Genomic DNA, 22898 nt, shown 5'->3' on the forward strand with positions numbered 1-22898 from the left:
GACCCTACCAAAATTAATGGTGGGTCTATGCACGTGAAAAGGAAAGACGACCTATCTCCAAGGTCTTTTCGAAATATATAGCCCTTAAGTTGGCTTATTTTGTGTAATGTATGACATGGAATTATTAAAAATCACACAGAAATAACCGCAACAAATCTTGGTTCTTTTCATTTGATATTTTATTTACCTATGTACAAGAATACTAACATTATGTAGAAGAAAGATTTGTATTTTTGTATGTATAGAAATAACTCAAAAACTACTGGTCGAAATTCAAAAATTCTTTCACCATTAAAAAGCTACATTATCGCCGAGTGATATAAACTATGTTTTTTAAATTTAACGTAGACGAAGTCGCGAGCAACAGCTAGTCTTTCACTAAAGTAATAAAGTAGCATACAAAAAAAATTAAACATATTACTGATATGTAAAAGAAATAGCGAGTCTTTAGTTATCTAATAGTTACTAATATTTCCCCAACACGTTGTTTAAAGTTAGGGTTAAGCGACGTAAAGTAAATTTTAAGTGTAAGCTCCTGTACATCATACGCTTTACATGAGAATAAAACTTTGAAGTAAAATGAGCGTCACGTCGCCAGCACTTGTCCTCAAGTTCCTAGTACCAGAGCGTGTCTTAAAGTTTTCACATAAAATAACAAACTTTACAATCTGCAGTCGCCAAGACTAGCTCATTTTGCTTTCGAATTTGCTTAATTTGTCGATTCTAAATATAAAGCTATTAGATTTTGAATCAAACCAGTCAATGTAAATAAAAAATGAATTTCATTTTGCCATTCGTCTCTTGAATCTAAAAAAATATTAGGTATTAAAACACCATACTCAATACCACGTAATTAAATGTTGTAAAATTTAATTTATAGAAATATAATTTAACAGATTAAGGACCTGTCCCACCAAATTGTAAATATTTGATGGAAATATCGGATCTTATTTTACCTGACAGTGACGTCATTTTATGATACCTGAGCTTCTGTCAGCCAGTGGTGGGACAGGCCCTAAATTAAGTTTCAGAAAATTTACGATGTTATCACTAGATATAAAATAGATTTAATTAACCTGTTAGAAGATATAAAGTGTGAATAAATAAATAGTTCCAATATTTATTTAATATGTCTAGCTGAATAAACTTTAAGTACAATAATATAGGAAATTTAAAAATAAATATAGGTCAGTGGACAGATATGGTCGGGAGCTGCAGCTCGGCTCGCGTACGTCGTATTTCTGTAACATCAATTTCAACTTGTTTAGACCGTAAACGTTAACACAAACCATTTGCCTACCACTTATTGCCTATACATTTACCATTAGTAAAAGTCCACCTTTAGCTATATGAATTTAGAAAATACATTTCTGGTATCGAAAAACTTTGTCTCGTCTCTCGTTACTGACTATTTTTGGCCTCAAAAGTGTGTGTGTCGTAAATGTTTAATTAAGAGAAATGTTTTTGTTATAAAATACGCTATGCTAATAATTTTATGGAATTGGCTAACCTTAATCAAAACAAATAATACATTTGGTACATTTAATAAACTCTAATATAATATTTCACCGGAAAATTGTGTTACGAATTTTCGCATTGAATCTTATATTACACAGACGGTGAATGAAAAGAGTAAATGGCGCGAAATAATCGGAACTCATAGTTCTGTGTAGCTGAGTAGGAATTTATTGCCCCTCGATTCTCATAGCGGCCCATTTCGACGACACCTTAATTTTACAACGAAAGATACTTCCATTGACAAAAGGTATTCCTTTGTTTTTAAAAATTCATCTTAAATTAAAATTATTTGACCGGAGATAAAATAATAAAAAAATATTAACAACATTGACGTGCACGCGGAAAATAAAACGATCGAGATCAGATTATTTACTTTTTAGACTTTAAACTTGTAGACATTTGAATATAAATTTGTAAAGTACATAAAAAAAAGAGTTAATGTAAAATTTTTAGAGTAGAAGGGTTATTTTTTCTGGATAATAAAATTAATAGAATGTAAAATCTTGTGACCATAATTTTGATGATACTGACTAAGGAAAAATGATATCGAAACTTTATATAGTCGTTCAAGAATTCCCTTTCATGGAACCTAACATTACGAACACGATAGCTGAAAGGAGTAAATGGTGTGAAATAATCTAAGCTCTTGGTTCTTGGTGGAATTAAATTTATTGTTCTTCGGTTCTCTTGGGACCTTTTTCTTGACACCTTGCCATATGACGTTTTCTGGGTACCGACCTCTTTAATAAATTTAATGCTTAATCTTATAATTTATGGAAAACTAACTGAAATCACAAACTGCCTACTTTACTGAAAAATGTTAGTTGTTTTTATAGTTTTTAGTTCGATGTTATTTAAATAAATAACAGCGACTGTTTTTTCTGTCGTTTTCAATTAATACAAAACTGACAACCTAATTCAATTTAGCGTCAAAAAGTGAAAATTCATAATACAGTATGGTGATAAAAAATAAATGAAACTCTGTATTCAGTTTCCACAAAATACCTGCTAAACTTTTGTTATTTGCGGGGTGCAATATCTAACTGTACGAAGTGTTAAGTAAATGTAAATATTTTATTGTGGACGCACAAACAATGCCTGGGAGATCAATAAAATTTGTTTATTTTGTAAAATACCCTCACCGTCCGTTTTATAGATTGTTTACATGAATAATTCATACACACAAACTGGAAATTGTCGGTAATACTTTTCATAATGGCACCCATCACATTCCACCTTTTGTAAACGATGTACTTTACCCGCTCTTCTTAACTTCTTTTTTGTGGCATCCTCATTTCTAAAAATAACGACAATTGACCCAAATTAGAAAGGAAAACATTTAAAATGTATATTAAAAAAAGTTTTTTATGACTGAATTTTTAAAAAATGAAAATAACTTATGATTTTCAATGTCACTTTAATATGCGAGTGCTGAGAAAGCAGAACGTGCTTTCGCTGCCTAGAGACGCAATTCACCTTGACTTTCAAGAATGTCTCTCGGTATACTGTTGTATAGATTGAAATGTTTCTTTCAGTGTACTTTTTAAATCATTCATGGAATTTAAACGAGAATTTTTGGTTTAACAACAACGTTACATAACTCACATCTTACTGCTATCAGTTTCGTTTAAGTTCTACCCTTTCTGTAGATAAATGACAAGAAATCAACCCTAATTGATCTGATAAAAGCAGCAACTATCAGTTACCGTGATAGAAATCATGTAAAAAAAACTCGTGCGAAAATGTTATTTATGAGTTAATATTTATTCCAAACGAAATAAAAACAATTGACATAATTTGCACATTTAGCTTTCAAGTATTACATATTTCGAAGTAGCTCATGTCACTCTTTGTTAGAGAAAGGATGAATGCGATTATCCGAGCAATTGAATCATTCGCTGATTCTTTCAATTTGACTCAACCATCTCGACACTATTCAATTGCTTTACAATTTGCTCAAGTATTGTCTAAAGTATTTGAAGAGTTTTAAATTAGTGCTGGCAATACGTACAACTTTTAAAAGTAGAATAAAAATAAGAAAAGTAAAATGATTTCCATACGCGTTCTAAATACAAATAGGGCGATAATAACCAAATAAGGAAATATGTTAAATTACTAAAATCTATTTCTTGAGGCATACAAATTTAATTAAGAGCATTATTTAAGAGCTGTCCGAGTTTGAGAAAACAGAAAAGTTATTTGTCGGAAAGCCCCAATTAAGGGCAAAGCTTTCTGGCCTTAATCCAATAAACCTACTCATTTAGTGAACGGAATGAAAGGTAAATAATTTTAGGGCGTCGTCGGGCCGCGGATTGCGCCATCAACTTTTGTTTTCCGGCCGAAGGCTTGCTCCCAACTGTACAGCATTTACTGATTCCCTCTACAACAAACTAATGAATATTTATCAGTGAAAAAGTCACATCGGTTCGGTTCTTACCTATAATATTTAAATCATTATGAATGGATACTTAAGTGTCACTTAGAGCCGCCCAAAAGGCATAAGATCGAAACTTCAATTAACTTTTTAATTTAGTTTTTATAGTCAAAGGAAAGAAGTCGAAGTTTTTCTACGGTTTTTATGTAACGAGCAGTTAGCGCGACACTGAAAGTACGTAGTGGATGCTGATAAAAACTTCTTCTTGCTACACAAACATCCGGGCTCCGGCGCACTCAATTACTGCAGTTTGTTGCACGACCAATTTCTCACATCGACATTTTTTTTAATTATCATTTCACAAAGCTAGTTTAATGCAATGCTCAAATAGTATAAGATTTCAACTGTTTAGTAATTTTGAAATACGACATCGTGCTAGAGTTTTCCTCATAACTCTTGGCTAAGGTATATTTATTTAATAAAAACTTAACTTCATATTTTGACATATATTTACGTCTTGGTCTTAAATCTTAAAGTTTATTTTGTAATGTTATTTCGTATTGGAGTATGAAACCAAAGTGACTTTTCTACTTCAATTTCAAATAAACGTGACAATTTTATAGAAAACAACGTTTGAAGGCATATTTTTACGTGAGATCCCAAGCGTATTTCCTGCTTTTCCTTATTTCCCCCGGGATAAGTCAACTTCTATAGGACATGAGTTCTACCGATATCGAGAAAGGAAATGCCTCATTGAGTTGAAAGAAATTTTGATATCTATAAATGTTGAGAATTTTATTTAAGAATTTCTAATATGTTGGAAGACTAACGGCAGAGTACTGCAATAAATCGAAAACTATGGTTCGCAAACGCTGTTTACAATCTGTTATTTTATTGGAATTTGGAGGTTAAGTATGGCTTATTATTATGATGCTGGTTCATATTTAAATGTCATTTTAAAGTCCGGAAGTATGATTACAAAATATTTTTCCTTCGATTTAACATGTTCTGACGCTAGATGGCATTACTACGCCAGAATTTGAAATGAGAACGGATGTAGTTAAAGGGATACAGTTATATTATTGAAAACATTAAACTTTTATGAAAATCGCTTTACTGTTTTATTTCAACGGCGGTATAAAAAAGCAGTAAAATATAAGCAATTCCACTTTCCATTTATTTTAATCTACTTTATACTGAAGCGGGTAAGGCGTTAACGAATATCTATCACTGCATTGTTTTACAAAAGTATTTGCTTGACATTTTGATATGTTAAATTTTGTACGAAATGTTTATTAACATTTACTAAAAATCGTTGTTACTTTTAGCAACTAACCTTTTTCCTTACTGTCTACTGTTTGTAGCCTTGCTATTGTCGGAAACTGAATTTCAGGATATTGAGAACCAATAGCTTATCTTCCTCTCAGTATTATTTTAATATAAACCATATGTTTAAACTAATTTTAAATTAGAAAAGCAATATCAAACTTATTTTTAACTTTAAAAAATCAAACGAAGTTCAAACCGAGCGGAATGAGGGTACAGACTTCCTTATGATCGTCAGACACATTAGCGGAAGACTTCAAACTAATCAAGAACATGGTCCCGTTCGAGTAACGCGTACAACGTTTGTAATTTATTAGCGCTTATTCTCATACAGCAATCTGTAGAGATGGCGTCCCTATTACGCAGACTCCGTCGAGATCAGAGCTCCAGTGGGCTGCGAGAGTGGGGACGGAGCGGTCGCTCCCGAATGCTCCCGCGTCCCGAACTACAGCCTAGCTCCGCGATCGAGTTCATCGTGAGTGAAGTTTGAATGTGCGAATATAACTGGATGATCTATTTATAATATGCCATTGCGAGCGGGAGAAAGTGAGGTTTGGTACTTTCACGCTATTTGAATATTCAAATTAGCTAAATCTGGTAAGTTTGAATACTTTTTTAGGATTATAATTGTTTTTAATCGTAGTTATACAAATAAGAACAAATTCAACGTTATTTTTAATCTTTAAATTAGTTAGGAAATTGTAAATATTTAATTTATATAATAAATTAAATTTAATTTAAGAAAGTCTTTAAGGATTTATTTAAAGAATGTTAAAATATTTGAACTTTTAATCGTTACCATTGAACACTAACGTTAAGTACAAATGACATACATGTTTACAAATATTACGTATACAAATTATTTTCTTAAAGTAATGATTATAAATGTCGTGTCATTATATTTTGAAGTATGATATCAAAGAGTAAATTCGTTGGAATAGTTCAATTTTTACGGCGATTTGATGTGATATTTGGTATCCTTGATGTAATGTTTTCAACTTTCTATGGCTTTAAATTAATAATTATCTTTTATAATAACATCTTTATGATTAATATCAAATGTAGCTATAAGAGAATTTCAATAGAAACATAATTTTTCAATGGGATCAATAATTAAATCAAATGATTAAAGCAACATAAATCAGTGTTATTCTTTAATAATTCGACGGGTACTTTCTGATATGAATTAAAAAAAAATATCCTAATTTGTTAAAAATATTGTACGAGTATTTGATATTTAATAGGTCAGACTAAAACAGAGAACGCAGAAATTCTCTTGGCAGGGTTAGTGACCAATTTCATTATCATACATATGTCGTTCCAATTTTGATAAATTGTGGAAATTCAAAGAAAAACGATCAAATACACAATGAATGGTTTTGTGTTATTCTAATAAAAGCCGCAGCAAATTGAAATCGACAAAGGTGCAATCGTTAACCGATATGATATGGATCGGTATCGGAAGATGAAATTGAAACTACAATTCTAGGAAATAGGGTACGTTTGCCTTTTATCCGAACTTTCGATAGAAATATTACATACCAATATTTGTATACAAAAGAAATAAATGGTTACAATATTCTCTTTTGTAGATGTTTAATTCAGAATAATGTCTTCAATTATTTATAGCGCGGTTCAACTGATTGGATTCCTTAACAGTACACTCAAAGAACAAAGGCATTTATTTGCTCTAAATACACAAACGTGATCTAAACAAGACAAAAGTAAACATTTATGTTTGTTTTAAGAAACATATTATTCTTACTTAGAATTACAATCAGCTCTAATGTTTTAATCATATAAAGAAATAAATTTTAACAACAATTCGTAAAATTTTCCATAATAATCTCATTTTTCACAAGCTTTTACCCGCGACTCCGTCTGTGTGGATTTAAAAGAAAATTAAGCCTATGTGTTCTTCAAGCTGTCCGTCCGTTGGGCCGTTTAGGCTACAAACTCTAACATCCATCCATCTTAACTTTCGCATTTATAATACTTGCTTCTTACTAATAACTAACAAAAACTATAAATGAGAAAGCATAGTTGGATGAATGGATGGACTGATCCATGAATGATTGTTAGAGTTTGTAACTTAAACTGTGGTGGATTTTGATGAAATCTGGCACAAAAATAGAGAATACTCTGCAAGAACACACAGGCTACTTACTTTTGTTTTTTTTTTTTTTTAATTTCATGGGAACGGTGTCGCGGCGGAAGGTAGTATGAACGGAAAATAGGTTAGTCGACTACGTTTTTTAGCTTTATCGATATGAATTGTCAAAATCTTATGTATTTAGAAAAATCTTAAGTAGCTTTAATTATTGCTTGTAATATGTACATGAACAAAATTGTTCCTGAAATTTGTCTATAAATAAAATGAGCCCTGGTAGAGGATCTATGTAGATCTACGTTCAATGTGCCTACTGTATAGACTAAGACGCCATCAAAGGGTTCAGAAATTGCTTTCTTCATGCTTGTTTGCCTATTGCAAAAGGTTTTACTCATCCAGAAGTAAACATTATACTATGTTAGTTGTTGGTAGCTATAAAATATATGGTCAATACACAGTTTTAATCTTCACTTTATTGAAAATACTTAGAATGGATATAACGTTTTTAGATTTTTCTTAGTAATACGATAACAATTTGGTTATATTTTTCATAAACACTGCTAACAAAAATAGAGTTAAAGAAGCTTATAACTCTTACTATTATAATTAGTGTTCAATTGCATCAAGTCATATTGAAATTGTTGGTAGAAACAATTACTTGTATCGCTTTTATTATCTTTGATAGAAGAGAGATAGCAGTATGTTTTGTACCAGTACTGTTTGCAAATGGAAAATATGCTGCGAATTTAAAATAAATAAAAAACATTATATTGTCAAAGATTATAAATTCTCGTCCAGACTACAGTTGCTGATTCGCAGCTTGTTATGTTATTTAGTTCGGAGTTCTAATTACTCTTTAATCTCTCCTAAGAATTCTGTTTACTCAGAATTGAAGTAAAGAAAAAGATTAATGATAATTTATTCAACTTTGACATAAAGACGTAATAGCACTTGATGGAAAATACGGTTCTTAACTCAGTAAAAATTGACAAGAAGCTTTTTTAACACTTTAACAAAGTATAGGTAAATTTTATTTGTTAAAAATGTGAACTAAAAAGTGTATATATTTGTAAGCAACTTTTGATGCGACATGTATCTTTTATTTATCTATGTTAATACGAAACGTGGCGACAAGACATCTTACTGTTTATGCGAAAACTTTTCGTTCGTTGGACAGTAAAACATATTTTACGTTCATTTTTATTTGAGCAACGATATTTGTGCAAGTGTATTTCTGACAATTCATTCATAGAATATTTTACAATATATTATTTTGAGAATTATCAGAATAAGGTAAATTAAGCATTTTGAGTTAAGGGAAACAGCACAAATTGCACTAACGGTCGGTGTTTTAGATGTGTTTATCTTTCTCTTAAAGATTAAAGAGATGTTCAAATACCTACCATACTAATAACCATGTCATCATCATCAAATTGCCCTTATCCCTTAAGGAGGATCGGCACATTGTATGCTGCTCTTCCATACATCTCTATCAGCCGTCGTATCTGAATCTTTTTTCTTAAGCATATCCTCTTTCACACAATCCACCCATACTTTCTACGGTTTTCCACTTCCTTTGTTCATTCAGTCTTTATACTTTCTGGTTTATGTCCCCATCGTCTCGTCGCATAACATGTCCATATATAACTACCATTAAAATTATTAGTAACATTGTAAAGTCTTGAAGTGTAGAGAAACTTTTTAAATTAAGGATGTCTTTCAATACGACAGGATATATTAACTACTCAAACATACTTCACATTCAATTAGTTCAGCTTAGCTAATAAATTTCATATAATTTTTATTAAATGTATGACCTAAATATATGGAAATAAAAGAGTTTTTCATTATTCAGATTCATTATTAAAATAGAACGTATGATGTTAATTGATGTTTAATAATGTTTTATGATAATAAGTGTCACTGGCTGTGATCGCTTTTTGTTTTTATAGGAAAAGCGACCAAACGAGCAACGGATCGCTATTCTTTAAGTAATTTTTGTACAACCATCTCATCCGAGATCAAAGTATCTGTTGTTTATTTTGTGCGTATTTAATATGATGATTTCAATCGAAGCAAATGAAAAGGCACAAAACGTAGATGATATCGTAAAATCACGTTTTATGCTGTTAATATAAATTGTTTAAAATATATTTTAGATTCAAGAACTTCGACGCTCCGAATGCAACATGTGGATGAAATGACGTCAAATCAATATGGGCATTTGTACTCAGCTGTTCAAAGTGGAATTCGGAATCTACGCATTTCTTTTTATCACCCATATTCAGATACTGCAAGGAGAAGAACAATCTCAATGTCCGAGTCTAACAGAGAATCCAATCTGCCCTTGTTATAATTTCAAAGAAGGTATACATGTGGCGCCATCTATTATACAAAAGAGTTTCGTGTTTTTAAATAACGGAGTTTTCTGTTTCAGGGTTATTTCTCGAATGTCCCAGTGCCACTCCTGGTGTCGTAAGGAGTGTCCTATTGAAGATCAAAGGAACAATACAGTCGTTATCAATTTATGATCTAGATGGATCTATTACGGAGCTTAAACAGGACCTCCTTTCCCCACAAACTAAAATACTTAATTTACAAATTTCACAATCAAACATTAATAGAATCAATCCAAACGCATTCTTAGCAATTCATGATTCTTTACAAAGTTTAAGCATAATATCTAGCAAACTAAATGCAATTCCACATGAATCTTTTTCGAAACTACTCAAAATTGAGACTCTCGATTTGCAGTTAAACGAGATTAAAGAAATAGAAGCGAAAACATTTAAAGATGTTAAATTAAAGAAAATCAACTTAAAAGCAAATAAACTGACAAACATTTCGGAAAATGCATTTTATAATTTAGAAGATTCTTTGACTGAATTAGATATTACCGAAAATTTCTTGGACGTATTTCCATTGACATCCATGGGAGGATTGTATCAACTTAGCAATTTAAAATTAGCTTGGAATAAAATAAAAACTATCCCAGATAGCTTTAATATTACCATCAATAATCTGGTTAATTTAGATTTAAACTCTAACTTATTTGTAAAAATTGAAAAGGAATGGTTACGATGTATGCCAAATATTAAGACGTTAGCATTTTTTAGTAATCAAATACAAACCATTGACGAGGAGGCGTTTTTTCCCTTAGAACATTTAGAAAATATAGATTTAAGTAGAAACAAGCTTATACACTTAGCGCAAAATACTTTTAAAAGAAATCTCAAAATACGTACAATAGATTTAAGCTATAATCATCTTCATGAAATTGAAGGAGTCTTTTCCAATCTTTTACAACTTTCAGAAATATTTTTATCCGATAACAATATACTAGAAATACCATATAATGCATTTCAAAACACACAAGGATTGACCGTTCTTAATTTAGAACATAATGCTTTACACAAATTACATAATAATTGCTTTTCATCTTTAAAAAATATAACACAACTGCACATGGGAACAAACTTTTTAAAAAAACTTCCAAGTGATATTTTTAAATTCAATGCCAAATTGGTAACTCTTAGTCTAGATAATAATGAAATTAATGAACTGGACGAATTCATTTTCAGTACACAGACAGAGTTAAGAGAAATTCGTTTGCAAAACAATCATTTAAATTACATTAAGCGAAATGTATTTAGTCCTTTGCCGGGGCTATTAGAATTACATTTACAAAATAATTTTATAACTACTATAGAATCACATGCTTTTATAACATTGAGAAAACTTCAGCATATTAACTTACAAGGAAATATCTTAACGACGATTGGAGATATATTTCCGAATAGAAACTCTTCGTTAGTGTCGATTCAACTTAGTGCGAATACTTTAAATCTGTTGAAAAACAGTTCGTTAGAAGGACAGACTAATGTGCACATCATGTGGCTCACACAAAATAAAATAAAAGTATTAAACGCTCATCTGTTTAGTGACTTAATCAATATTCAAAGACTTTATCTTAAAAATAATTCAATAATGCACATTGAAAGTAAAACATTTATTCGTTTAAGGAGAATAAAGTTTTTAGATCTAAGCGATAACAAACTAACCGGCTTAAACAACGAGACATTTTTTAATCTCACTTCTCTAGAAGAACTTTATTTACAAAATAACGAAATACGACACGTTGCAAAAGATACATTTCAATCTTTGATAAAACTGAAGGTTCTTGATCTATCTGACAATAAGATAACTATTTTAGATTTATTCCTTGCCCAGCTTCCAATCAAACATCTCAGAATAAACAACAACTTCATTTCAACTATTGAAATCAACTCATTAAAAACTATGCCGAACTTAAGTGATTTAGAGATGAGCAATAATTTTCTCAACTGGGAAAATATTATAGAAGTTCAGATACCAGTATTGAAATCATTGGTTATTTCCAAGAACAACTTTAGTATCCTAGAAAATACGACATTTTCTCAATTACCCTCCCTACAGTCGTTATCATTAGAAAGTTCAAACATATCGCAGCTACGACCGGCCACTTTTATCAAGAATCAGAATTTATTACGAATCAATTTGGCTTTTAACATGCTACGAGACTTGCATAAAGATGTTTTTGCTTACACAACGATATTGCAAGAACTTAATTTGAAAGGCAATCATTTTGCTGATTTTCCACACGTTGCGTTATTTAATATATCATCTTTGGAGATTTTAGATTTATGTCAGAACCAGTTAAAAAGCATCGATTTTTTCAAATTTGTTGGTCTTCAAAATCTAAGAACATTGAATTTATGTAAAAATGAAATATCCATTCTAAATGGCTTCAATTCTCCAGCATTAAAAAACTTGATAACTCTGAACTTGAATAATAATAAACTGACTGTTCTTCCTCCGAATTTTTTTCAACATTCGTTAGGTTTAAAAGAAATTGATTTATCGAATAACATTTTTAAGCACATTCCAAGCAACGGTCTTTCCGAAACTGTACTGCCGGTGCTCGCTACATTGAATATGTCGTATAACCCGTTAGTACAACTACTACAGACATATCCTTTAAAACAATTCCCACTTCTCGAGGAATTAGTTGTAACTAACACGAATTTGACTATAATAACAAGCAAAGATTTCGAGAATTTTCCATCTTTGAAGAAATTGACTTTATCTAGCAACGACATAATCCGTTTGTCCCCGAGCGCATTCTCTAAACTCCATATTTTAGAAGAACTGGACCTAAGTCAAAATAAATTAGAAAACATCCCTCGAGAGAGACTCCAAGGCTTATATTCAGTTCGAATGCTTAATATCTCACGAAATACACTGAGAGAGCTAGAAGAGTTTACGCCAGACTTGCAAAATTTGCAAAAGTTGGATATCTCATTAAATCATTTGACAAGAATAACAAAAGATAACTTTCGTAATCTACAAAGTCTGGTTGAGTTGAATTTAAGTGGAAATTGGTTATCGTTCATTTCATCGGAAGCATTCCAGAACATACACAAACTGACGTACATAGACTTGAGTAGAAATTATATTGAAAAAATTCAAATGAAGATGCTATCTGGATTGGAAACTCAAGTTAAATCGCTGATTTTAGAAGGTATTTAATATTTTACCATGAAAAAACATCTAAAGTAGGTTATTACGATATAAATGCAATGAATACGAATCTAATCTCTGTATTAAAACATAGATATTGTTAACGAAATAGCTGCTGATGTTTTGCGACTCATTAATTAAGAGAAAATATAACTACATACCAACTTAGATTATTGTATTGGACTTATTATGGATGTAATTTATCTAATCTAATCCTGAAGTTAGAAATTATTTCATTTTAGATTGAAATATTATTACATTAAAATTTTGACATTAACGATTGTAACATTCCCGGTTGACATTTTAAACGATTAAAAATTTAAAATGTGATCACGGTATTAGTTAAATCAACAAAATTAAAAACAAATTCTGGTAACAAAATAAATACTCAAACGTAATATTCGAATACTAATAAAAATTTTATACTTAACACATTATTTACCAGAAACGTATTGATTTTTAATTTAACTTTCGAGGAACACTTACCGATAGACCCAAGTACTGTTATGATGTGGTTTTCTGTATTTCCACATAAATTTAATCAATTCTCAGAATATGCATATCAAACAGTAAACAATTTCTTAATAACGGAATATAACCTGTATTGATAAATTAATCGCCCATTGGCTGAAATCAATCATTATATGTACACAATTAAATGAAATGAAACGAAATGAAATGAAATGAAATGAAATGAAATGAAATGAAATGAAATGAAATGAAAATGTATTTAATACTCTAGAGTCTCTAGAGTATAAATAATTAATCTTTTTTATTTTGATTAAAGAGTATTAGTCACTTTTCAACATTATCTTTAACTGTTATATTTATCCATTCGCTTTATGTTTTAATAATTCCGTTTCAGAAAATCCCATCACGTGTGATTGCGAATCCCAAGATCAATGGAAATGGATGCAAGAACATCGTAAAATTGTTTACAAAGGGACGAGAAACTTATTATGTGAACATCCTGATGAACTGCAAGGTTTCCGTTTCACGGAACTGACGCCGCACAAATTGTGCGACGTGCCCATTGTAGTACGTGTGGCGATACAAGATATTCAAACATATTCTGTAATTGTATCTTGGCAAAGCCGCAATCAGACGGGATTAAGTGGATTTCAAGTTGCTTACTTTAGCGAGCAAAATACAAATAGTGTTAGTATGCCGATTTAATTAATATAAATAGCATTATACTTTAATTACATCTATTCCGGATTTATTAATTAGCTTGTAAATTAATTTATTTTCAGGCACAATTAATGTAAACGTATGATATCTATTTTAACAAAAACAATGTTTATAGTTTGTCTAAAAAAATTAGATTAGTTTGACAATTCATTCCAAATTTAGTAGGGTTAGTAGGCTTATGTAAAATCAGTCATCTATCTTATCGATTGTCGATTTTCATTATTATAGAAGTTGGAATCGATAGATTTATAGTTATAACTTATGAAATAAAATAATGACCATAACAAATAATGAGAGTAAATAAATGTTTATTACTACTACAGCCGTACGTAATCGAATTGTATTTCGCTATTATTTCTGTCATCGCTAAATTCTCTACACTGTAATCAATACTAGAATTGTCCTGTAAATTAATAAATAAGAAAATAATAATTTTAGTTGAGTTCGATAATTATTTAGTCCGAATATCGATAGTTCAAAATTGTTCGCTATGTGCGTTTGTTTCGTCACTACGATATCTGTATATTAAGAATGGCGTTTGCCTTCATACTAATTGAATTCGATCCTTCATATGCGTCGTTTATCAACCTAATCTTATTTAGACACACTATAGAATGTTTTTACTAACTTTATTGTATGTACGACCGTTTTTACTAGAATAGTATTCTATTATAAATGCAATAATTTAACACCGTGTTTGCAGATAAGAGGGAAGTATCTCAACCTTACTGCTCGATCAACCAGACTGAATCATTTAACTCCAGGGACAAGGTACTATATATGCGTTATAGCTATTGGAAATTTCGGAATATCAACTGATTCGTCTACTCCGGATGCGAGAGTTGCACTGCCAAAAGAAAATCCTAGTGTAACATTATTTGGTGACGAACATCAATTCAATTACTTAAAATCATCGATGAACGATTCATTAACAACAAAATGTGCCACAGTTCGTACGATAGAAATATTCGGAGCAGCTATGGATAGTCCTTTTTCTAATACGTATTTGGGTCTAGCTGATATTTTAACGAGAAGACTTAGTTTAGTAGTTGGATGCTGTATAGGTTTTATAGTATTCATAGTGCTTGTATCAGCATTGGGGTATATAAAGACGAAAAAGCGTCCTGTTGTTATCAAATCTGAGGTTCAACAAACTCCGCAGTATATATCCTATGATAACTTCTCTACTTCCAATCCAGAAGGACAGACTACAGAAATGGATTTAAATACAATTGTGGATAAAAGTAAAATACAATTTAAACAAAATTAGTTAGTAACGATTTAATTCAAAATAACCAAACCGTATTTTACGATCACAAAGTTAAAATACAAGCAAGAAACTTAGATAAGTACGGAAAAGTAATGCGCATTGTAATAAATCAAAATTATTGTATTAAGATCAATCTAAATACTTCTTTTTTCGATATGTTTGTGTTAAAAAGTATTCAAAATGAAAATGTTTTATGATTTTAATTAAAGTATGTCTTTAGACAATCGGGAATTAGATTTTGTGTAATTATTTTCAATGTTATCAAAAAACGTCTAACGTTCTTAAATATTGTTTTGTTATTAAAATAAAAATGTATTTATTATGTCTTCATTAAACATAAGTGTAATAAGCTATGTAAATGTGTGAAATAATTTGTAAAAAGTAGTTATGAAATTGCTAAATATATCATGTTTAATAATTAGCGAAAACACACATATGTATATCCTAATGTAAGAGTTAAATATAATTCTTCAATAATTCATAGAAATACAATTGTCTTCACAGATATCGGTCTAATCATAACAATGTAACTTTTTAAAACTCCAATTTATGTTCTAGTACATTTGCGTACAACCTCGTAATTATTTTATATGGATTTCTTTGTAAAATCATTATTTCTACTGTTTTTTAAAAATAAATATAGATAAATATTAACCATTAGTTTTATGTAAAATCTCCTTCTGCAGGTTTCATTTACTATTAACCTTAAGCTTGCCGTGGTCATCTTCATATGTTTCTATCAGCCGTGATAATAACTGAAACGACTCCCTTATGCATAAATTATTTCTCAAAAACCATTCAAACTTTCTTCAATATATCGCTAACCCAACGTTTCCAATCTTCAAACCCAAAACCTTACAATCAGTCATATCCATATTGTAATAAATAATTAAAACGTTTAATAAAGAAGCTTAATCAATTTTTTTTTAGTAACAAATTAAATATTTTGCAAAATATGATAAAAGACTCCATTGCACACGCTAACTGTCATTGTAACTCAATTGAAAAAAATGCATTCTTTTATGTGCAAACTTACTAAAAACTATCCAAATGCAAAAGCTAAAAAATATTTTTTTTCTTATGATTTAAACGACTTTAGTTTCATTGGTTTAGTTTAGTTTTATTTTAATTTTAACATTATAATTCTACACAAAATACACAACATAAAAGTCACTGTCGTCAACAAACATTGAATATAGAAATAAAATCTATTCACTTTGCTCGCGTTCTGCGTTTGATGAAATGCTAGAAGCCGGCCACTTTTTCAATTACTAAGGTTTGCAAACGGAATATGAAATGCACACTCCGGGTATCTATTCATGCGGAACAAGTGAACGCACAATAAATGCGATGCGACGCCGGTCCTCCGGAAACGATGCCGCCGCTGCCGTCTCCCAGTAAACAAGCCATAACGACACTCAACACCGCTGTTTCACAATTTATGTAAGTAAATGACCGAGCACTTTCGTCCAAAACAGCGTACTTATCGCAAACAGAAATTGGAAAGGTATTAAATAAAATGAAGTGTTATTAGGCCCAGCTACATAGATTATTTCTAGATATTATCAGAAAACATAAATCACAAATGACAAGTTTTTACACAAATTAATGTGGTTAATTTAGGAAGTCCGGCAAAAATGTACCAGTAGACCTGTACCTTAGTAAATTTGTAAGCGAAACTTCAAACAATCTTGATTTACTTACATTTTTTTACTAGCTTTCGCCCGCGACTTCGTCTGTGTGGTATTAAAAAAACAAAACAAAAGTAAGTAGCCTATGTGTACTTTCAGACTATCCCCTATATCTTTGCCCAATTTCGTTGAAATCTGATCAGCAGTTTCGGCTACAGACTCTAACAAACATCCATCCATCCATCTATACTTTCGCCTTTATAATATTAGTATGATAAGAAGGGCAAACGCAGAGCGGCTACAACGAGGTGTTCATCGATGCCAATAGACGTTTAAAATATCAGAGAAACTACAGATGCGTCGCAGTTTTTGAGAAGGTGATATGTTCGCTTCTAGACCCTAAATCGTAGGTAAAGGTTGGGAAATACTGGTAAAAATTATATGATTATACACTACTATGCTACACATATGTGTGCAGTATAGTAGTATGTAATCATTTGTTGCAACAAGAGGGGCATAAATAGTCAATGCTCAATTATGTCACAGTAACATAAAGAACACATGGCCCAAAAGTAAATCGGGACGGGAAAAGACGCCATCTGTTCCAATCCCTTGAAACGATTTGTCACTTCTCCCACTCCTGATATTAGATGCTGTTTTTATTTTTCTTAGACACCATCTTTTATACTATGTGATTGTTTGATTTGTTAAAGTATTTTAAAATATTTAATATAAAATTTCAATTCATAGTCATTTATCGAAATCTCCACTTCAAATAAAGTAAATATTATCACAAAACGTAACAGTAATACTCAGAAATAGTTGTAATGTAATAATTAAATGAAATGGATATTCTACCTGTTCATTTATTTCATCAAATTATTTTCCGTGAGTTTCTTAGGACGTATTGAAGAGCTTTAATTACATTGCTTCATCTATACTAATATAATAAAGCATAAACACACCCTACTTCGTGACGTAGGATGCCATCAATCACAGCATAGTTTTGAATAATTATTTATTTAATATAAGCCCTACATTAACGACACGCTTTAGGCATATATATTTTCACGCCATCAAACTTAGGGAGTACAGAAATTGAAAAAAACCTTGATGTGTGAAAGGGACCATAAACTACAAGCTACCAATATTAAGGAAGCAAGGTTATTATGGTATTGGTAATTTTAACATATGCAGTTATGAAGGTAACAAATGTAAACAATAAAATAAACTTTTTATAATATCACGTAAACCATTCGGGAACAGTTAGTATTTCAAAACAGTTCTAAGCTGCAAAAAAGGCGATTTAGTCTTATATAATATATGTTCCAATATTTCGTTTTATTCATGTTACTATGCCAACATTTTATCTATTTATTTACCGACTTTCGACCTTTTCCTCCAATGTTATTCGGTTAACTGAAGGCATAGCTACTGAAGCGAAAAACAAAATTTGATTCGTTTTATTTGTTGTCTGCTTTCTTATTGTGTTAGCTATAATTGCACCTTTTTCCTTTTTTCTTGTGATATTTCTTGAGAATAAATACGGGTTCTTATAAAAAGTAAACTAAACGGATCAACGGATGTTGACTTATGATATGCCGCAAGAAATCGCGAATCGGCAAAATTATATTATTTGTGATAAAATATTTATGTTCTTATATTAAAGTTTTGTGTTTCTTGTAGCGCGTGTACCAGTTCTCAAGGGACATTTGTGGTCTAGTTTTAACGCCCTAAACCTTATTTTATAAGTAGCCCTTAATCTGTCAATTATAATCAACAAGTGGCTTATTCTTCTTGTGACTTGAATCTATTCAGATGTTTTGTATAATATTTTTAATTAAGAATTTATCAAGAAGTATTAAAAATATGGTGTTTGTTATAAGAAATACTTATATATCTGAACGCGGGACAAGTATTTCTAAGTAAAGAATCTATGGCGGCGATATGTGTCTAATATTTCAAAGGCGTGTCGGATCGAAATGGGAATGGAACAATTTGGCAAAATTCCTATCCCTACGTAATAACTGAAGTGGTTTCTATCGGAAATTGGTGATTCGATATGGGTATTTCAACTCATTCCCTTATATGAAAGGACTGTTAAATTTGACTTCCAAAATTCTGAATGCAAAATACGATTCATGAATGCAAATACATGAAATTCCAACGATTTTTCATTTTTTTCTCTCGGATTTCGGTACTTAACCTTTTTTACTTTTTAATGCATTGTTTACGAACGACTTTCAAGTATTTATTTGAAGTAAATCAGAGATTGTGCATATTTTTCATGGATAAATAAAAAATTATATATTTTAAAATGAATACAAGTACCTAAATTGATTTGTTTTCACTTTTAGTTTGATACTTTTTCATAAAATTAACTTTACAATATCGTAAAATGTAATTAATTCTGAATGAGAATTCCGAAGTTTACTTCGTTAAAGTCCCAACTTTATTCATTAGCGTGTATTGTCTGCGGAATTTATCCGTCAGGTCAAATACTTCCCGCTACGAACATTTCACGCCTCTTTAGTTTAGCTTAGTGTAAATTCACTTTACTTAGATTATTTCAAATTATCTTAAGACTAAACAATGTAACGGATAAATTTTACAAGGCACAACTTTCATTTCGGTTTTGCTAACGATTTACATTCTTTACTTATTCTCAATATCATAAATAGAAGTTTAATAATTACTTGACTTCACTTGAATATAAAGGCAAGATCTAATAAAAAAAAATCGTTTTTACTAGCTATTACCCCTGACCTCTTCGAGGATTTAAAAAATATTAGTGCAAAATAGCCTATGTGTTCTTCAAGACCCTGTTCTAAATCTGTGCCAAATATTAACGAGATCAGTGAAACCATTTTTGAGTTACGTAGTAAAAACATCCATCCAACTTTTGCATTTATAGTATGAAGTATATTTTACTAGTTTGTGTGTTTATGGAAAGTTATCCTAGCTTAAATAAATATGTTCTATCGTACTAATTTAACTAAAATAATTTCATTTCATAACACACATTGTTGTTTTTTCCTGTTCGGAACGGTCGTGTAACAACTTTTGTTAAATATTGAATATGGGCAACGTTCCAATAGATTTGCAGACATGCAATTTACTTCGGTTTAAAATCGTTTTCTACTTTCAAGCTGACCATGCAACTCTATGCCTTTGATGCAGCTCCGAGCTTTGTTGCTTAAAACTTATATCTAATACAAAATCATATTAGAAAACGTTTCGTTTAAAACAACTTTTTTTTACATTCTATGTGAAAATAAGATTAAATAAAATGAAAATAAATTATTTTATAAACTAATTAAAGTGTTATCTTCGGTAATAAGTGTAAGATAATAGTATAGAAAAAAATCTAAATAAAGAGAGCTTGTCGAAGTATTTTTTAACGTTTCATTCTATAATAGTATTATTACATTCAATACAATTATAAAACAAATAATACATATTCAAAAAATAGAAAGTTAATATAGTTCAATATTCTATCTTCTAATAGATATTAATAACAGTGCTGTAACTTCGGATAACGGACATGCAATAGTTTGGTAGTTGACTGGCAAGTTTAATAACCCGACGTAACCACGGGGGAAAAGCTTACGTATGCTCGCCTTTACTCGTTAATAAATAATACGGACAGACAAGCACTTCCTTGAAATTTATATATACCTTTTATGTATTTAATTTGTATATATGAATCTTTGTTGTTTACATTTTTTTATCATTACGTTATTTGTTCTTTGTGGTCGTTGACAATAATAAGTATCTCGATTTGATGAAATTACAATATAAGTAACTTAAAGTCGAATATAGGCTAATTACAAAAACATACTATATAGAAAGAGATCTCAGTAGTTCTAGTATTCAAAAACAGACAATTAGGCTACTGAATAAGTTTTTTTTCAATCCGCTCGAACAGAATCACGCTAATGAGTGTATACGAGAAGGTGACGTAGACACGAGCCATTATGGGCCAACAGTTAATAGGAACATCAAACACAAACCGATTTTGTTAATTAAAAGTAGGTCGTACGTAATTTTGTTTTAGGTCTCAGCTGCGATGTTATTATTCGTATTTATTACAATAGGTTTATTTAATTAAAAGTCTAAATCGTACATTATTGTGTACATAGAGAATATAAGCAAAACATAAACCCCTTCAACATAATCTAAACTTTTCAATTAGTAAACAATCCAAGTTTATTCATTACATTGTATTGTCTGAAGAGTTTGTTCGTTAGATCAAACTTCTCGTGTTAAGTATTGTGACGTGAAATATTTACTGTTTTAATCAAGAAAAGACTAACGATTAGATTTTCAAAAGCCTGCATGGCTTGCACTAGTAAAATGTGTATTTTAAATTTCGTAGGATAAATATACTCTAGATTGTGTGTTTGTATGTTTCATTGTTATAACAAGAAGCATAAACAACTTATCCGATTTTGATGGATGAGGTGACATTCGATCCGTGTGAATGCTACGAGCATAAGAGCACAGTTAATTGGAGTATCATTAAAAAAAAGAGTAATTGACAATAAGTTTTACGGACATTTAATCTATAATTAAGGGAAATTATTTATGCATCTTGATCCATAAATTGGCATTGTATTAATTATCTTACTAATATTAAACTTAGTACGATGGGAAATCACATTAAGGACAAAATCAAATGAAAACAAACTTTCACAAATTATTTGATTTAAACACTCGACACTGTGAATGATTTTGAACAAAAGCTCTGATCCAATTTGGATCCGCTCCAAGGCGACTGTCCTTTAGAAGGAAAAGCTCTATTCATGGAATAAATTTTAAAGCAAAGAAAGCATTAAATAAAAATTACTTTATAAAGATATTCAAAGTTGCATACCAAGTTTATTTCCAAATTCTATACCAAATATAGATGTACGAATTTATTATTTTTTAAAATCTTAAAATTATAATACATAGGATCTCTTAAATCCTAAACTGATTTATGCCGATGAAATACGCCATCAAACGCGCACTTTTCTAACCGAACAACGCGCTGGGCTGCTTGCATACGAATCTTTCTCTCGCACACCTCTCCGCAAGTCCGCGCTCGACCGTACTGTACGTGGATTCAAAACTACCCACAAGTACGGGAGAATAAAAATGCGCCCGGTTACCCGCAATTACCTACACCACGAAATTTAAACTATATATTTGCTACGAATGTGGTGAACCCGTAATATCTATACTAAACATAACCCATGACAGTATTCGTTAAAATTAAAAAAGTTTTGGTTAAGACTTGAAACTTGAATAATACAAGAACGCAGAAAGTCTCAAACGTCTGCCGGCTTGGACTATCGCAGCACATTTATCTTAACATTATAAGCACTCGCAAAAATATCTCGTAAATAAAAAACTTTGAAAAGATGAGGGAAAAAACATTGTTACGAAACAATTTGCCGAAGTTTGTTAAGGATAACTCGAGAAATACATCGTTTCGACTAACCGTCCATTAGGCTGTGATCAACAGTATTCTCAATTTCTTTTAATTAAACAATCGTCATACCATAGTGTTTCCTGAGTGAAATCGATCGATATTATTTTGAGAGACACTTAAAACCCACATTCAGTGGTTATAAATCAATTTAAATCTATACTATTATAATAAAGCGTAAACACACACTTCTTTGTTGTCTAAGATGTCAGCTATTACAGCAAATTTTTGAATAATTATTTTTTTAATAAAAACCCCACACTTACGTCACGCTTTAGGCTATATGTTTCACGCCATTAAACTTAGGGGGTAAATATTTTGGATAAAAACCCTAATGTGGGAAAGAGACCAAAAGTTGCTGCCAACATCAAGGAAGCAAGATTGCCAAGTTTTGTCATGTCATGTCATCTTGACGTTTCCAATTGACAATTTGAGACATGTAAACA

The 22898-nt window shown here is 30.7% G+C and overlaps 1 protein-coding gene across 1 annotated transcript; it reads left to right on the top strand.

Moving 5' to 3' along the window:
- Positions 1 to 5620: 5620 nt before the first annotated feature.
- On the top strand, positions 5621 to 15920 carry LOC106103786 (slit homolog 1 protein). Its single transcript, XM_013283665.1, has 5 exons — positions 5621 to 5815; positions 9488 to 9695; positions 9766 to 12888; positions 13753 to 14045; positions 14782 to 15920. Exons 2-5 carry the CDS (start codon positions 9545 to 9547, stop codon positions 15346 to 15348), a joined length of 4134 nt encoding a protein of 1377 aa, XP_013139119.1. The 5' UTR covers positions 5621 to 5815; positions 9488 to 9544; the 3' UTR covers positions 15349 to 15920.
- The last annotated feature ends 6978 nt before the right edge of the window (positions 15921 to 22898 follow it).

This window comes from Papilio polytes, unplaced genomic scaffold (assembly GCF_000836215.1).
Source record: "Papilio polytes unplaced genomic scaffold, Ppol_1.0 DF823731.1, whole genome shotgun sequence".
Classification (NCBI taxonomy): domain Eukaryota; kingdom Metazoa; phylum Arthropoda; class Insecta; order Lepidoptera; family Papilionidae; genus Papilio; species Papilio polytes.

Coding starts and splice junctions, on each gene's coding strand:
- LOC106103786 (XM_013283665.1), top strand. CDS start 9,545: ATGGGCATTTGTACTCAGCTGTTCAAAGTGGAATTCGGAATCTACGCA. Junction 9,696..9,765: donor TTGTTATAATTTCAAAGAAG/GTATACATGTGG, acceptor TTTCTGTTTCAG/GGTTATTTCTCGAATGTCCC. Junction 14,046..14,781: donor GCGAGCAAAATACAAATAGT/GTTAGTATGCCG, acceptor CCGTGTTTGCAG/ATAAGAGGGAAGTATCTCAA.